Here is a 3,478-nt window from a genome sequence, read left to right as displayed (position 1 = left end):
TTATGAATAAGTGATACAACGATAATTACAATAACTCTTCAAACTCTACAATTGCCAATAATGTTATAAAAGTTATTAGCTATGTGTAGGCATAAAATTAACTAAACCTAAATTATGTTCTGAAAATCGATAATTCAAGGACAATTGGAAAGTCAACAACTTTCGATATTAGAATTTTTACGCATAGGCGGATTCAAAAGCACCCACTATTTTTTGAAAATTAAAACAAAATTCTAAAATTTCCATTTCCGGCATCTAGAAGTGTTTCTGTCTCTGCCCCATCATGTTTGAGGTAGTCTGAACTTGTCCCATTTGTACAATTGCCATTCTGGGGGCGCCCTCTATTTCGAATTCCTGCATCCGCCACTGTGTTAGTTTAATCATCTCCAAATCATTTTGCCCAATCTACATTTACATATTGAGAACATTTCCTTACATATTTATTTTGTAAAAAAAGTAGCTTTTGACAGCATAACATAATCAAGCATCATCAGAAAGATACTGCGTTAAGTTACGTCATGTCGCAATAATTATAGGCTTACATTCCAAGTTAGGCCTACATTACTTTGTTTTACATTAATGTTCAATCAACACAGACTAAAATATCTACCTTGTAATAATAATTACAATTAATAATGATTGCAAATATTTAACATGTTATGTGAGATTAAATTTTAGTTTACATTATTTGAAGTGAAGAAAGGATTTTAAACATGACATAACATTCCATGACAACATTACATTAAATCACGTGACGTCATTTCATGTTAAGTTACAGAGCACATTACATAATAAGTATTAGTTACAGTCATATTACATTAATTACTATTGATGAATTACATTATTACATTATTAATTTTATTATTACATTAATTACTATTAACTAATTGTATATTCAGCACCGCCACCCTCCCCCCACCCCACTCTTTTTTTTTTTTCAAAATCCTGGATACGCCACTGCCAATCGATATTATTATTATTATTATTATATCGGAGTAATGTATAATTCTTGTGTCAACGTTGGGATTTCGTAGGCCTCTGGTTTAGCTGTTGCTCCCTGTTCAATAATAAAATCATATATATTGTCTATTCCGGCTGAGTCAGGTCTCACTCGTTCTTTTGGTTGAGTATCGTAGCTGTCCGCCTTATCGGCTACGGTTTTTATGATTGCTCCGAGCAGTTTATGTTTATTTGCCTGATTCGTGTGGAATCTAGAAAAAATATTGAAATAACAGTACTCTTTCTTTACATATCAGTGGCTTTATAATTCTGGGGCGGATGCAGGGGTGGGGAGACGGGGAGGGGTGCAGACGATGCGATCGCACCCCCACTCCCCAAATTGTATTAAGAAAAATAATTGTTGTATTGTATAGTTGATATGAATTACAGGTAAGATTTTTAAGGTATTAAAGTGAAATTTCCGGGTACGTAGAGGTTCATATTCTTAAAATTCCCTCACCTCAGCCCCAACAATGGTGGCCCTGAGGTGGTGTGGACTTTCACGCACCCCCTACCGCCAAACCCTGCAACCGCCCCAGTAATTGTATAAAATATGAAATATTTAGAATAGAGTTTTTACCTGTAGAAGATAAGGCACGCAGACAATAGTAGTACACTAATTACAACAGAAGAAATAATCCCTATCGTAGAAGTTGAAAATATCGTGGAAGTTGAGACTGAAGTGGAAGTTGTGTCTGTTAACTTACTATTGCCTTTAAAACGTTAAAAGTAAATAATCATTGTTAAAATAAAACTGTGACGTGCTTATCATATTTATTTAATTATTGAAAATTAAAAAAAATAATCCATAACATAGAAAAGAGGTATGAATACAGTACATCAATACCTAATTGTTTTTTTTCGTTTCGTTTGACGCATTTAGCCTTTTAATTTTATTCATTCAATTTATTCAAAACCCTCTGGAACGGAGAAATAAAAAAGTACAAGCTTTATTCAAAACCCTCTGGAACGGAGAAATAGAAAAGTACAAGCTTAAACAACCCACCCCACCCCACCCAACCCTCAAAAAGAGAAAAAAAAAACAAACAAAAACAAAAACAATTGTATTATATCAGACACCAGAACAATTTAAATAAAACTTACAGATAAAAATACGAAATGAAATATCTAAATAAAAATGTAATATGTTTTCATACGTTTATTATTATTATTATTAGGGCTACATGATAAAAGTTTTTACTATGCCTTTTTCCAATTCCTTATGATTTAATAATTATATTAATGTTATAATTGTTATATTTGAATTATTCATATATTGTAATGTATACTGATGATTGAAATGGAAATAAAGGCGTATTGAACTGAAAACATTAAATTGAATATCTATGGAAATCAGACAACACTCGCTAAAACTCGCTTATTGAATCTGACACAAAATATCAGTGCAAGTCCACGTACAGAAAAATAATAATTACCAGTAATGGAAACAGTAAACATACAGCTACCCGTATTACCAGCAGCATCAGTAGCAGAGCAGTTTACATCTGTCGAACCAACAGCAAACGAGGAACCAGAAGGCGGCGTACAAGTAAGGGGCAGGTCAGTGTCCAGGTTATCTATGACTTCTGCGTAATCCCATGTCACAATAGTGCTCGAAAATGTTATGTTCGCTGGACACGTCACAACGGGACTCTTAATATCTACAGAAAATGATAAACACCTCTAATTGAAAATTGAGAAAATATATTTTAAAGTTTTTATCTTCATTGTTATTACAATTAATGTTATTATCATCACCTCATTGTCACCATTATCATCATCACCATAATATGGATGGATGCATTCGGTGGTAACACCAAGGATAACTCACAAAAGTCTGAAGAAGACTTATTTCCAGTGGGGTCGTTCTGGTGGTGATTACCTATGCAGCACATGGGAAGACTATCCCCTACCGTACTCTTTGCCGAAGAGTGTACTGCGTTCTTTAACGTCCACATTGGCCATAATGCACACGAGACCAACGGCTTAAACGTCTCTTCCAAAAGACGGTGCGCTATTGTAAATTCAGCCCTCCAGCTGAAATGCAAGGAGAGGAGTGGTGGCAATCGAACCGGGGACCCAGAGACCTCCACTGTTCAGTACACACACAGTGGCTACAACCAGTGTAGGGCTAAAATATTGTTAAAAACATTTGTTTCATCAAAATACATGTGAAAACTTGTACCTCACACAGTCTAAGATGTTGAGACGTCGGTAAATAGACACTAACGTATTTGCCAGTGATAGCGGGGTTACAGGTCAAGTTGACAGGGTTGTGGTTATTATTACTATTATTATTATTTATTATTATTATTATTATTATTATTAGGGCTACAAGATAAAAGTTTTTACTATGCCTTTTTCCAATTCCTTATGATTTAATAATTTTATTAATATTATAATTGTTATATTTGAATTATTCATATATTGTAATGTATACTGATGATTGAATTGGAAATAAAGGCGTATTGAACTGAAA

The 3,478-nt window shown here is 33.8% G+C and overlaps 1 protein-coding gene across 1 annotated transcript; it reads right to left on the bottom strand.

The window, feature by feature from the left end:
• Positions 1-950: 950 nt before the first annotated feature.
• LOC117119994 lies at positions 951-2,964 on the bottom strand. Its single transcript, XM_033264980.1, has 4 exons — positions 2,913-2,964; positions 2,436-2,660; positions 1,580-1,712; positions 951-1,211 (listed from the first exon to the last, which is right to left on the bottom strand). The coding sequence occupies exons 1-4, from the start codon at positions 2,962-2,964 to the stop codon at positions 986-988; spliced, it is 636 nt and encodes a 211-aa protein (XP_033120871.1). The 3' UTR covers positions 951-985.
• Between the last annotated feature and the right edge of the window lie 514 nt (positions 2,965-3,478).

The sequence above is a fragment of the Anneissia japonica genome, unplaced genomic scaffold (genome assembly GCF_011630105.1).
Source record: "Anneissia japonica isolate Jap-2015-1 unplaced genomic scaffold, ASM1163010v1 scaffold608_len3478_cov108, whole genome shotgun sequence".
Classification (NCBI taxonomy): domain Eukaryota; kingdom Metazoa; phylum Echinodermata; class Crinoidea; order Comatulida; family Comatulidae; genus Anneissia; species Anneissia japonica.
This window is presented reverse-complemented; position numbering and strand designations above follow the sequence as displayed.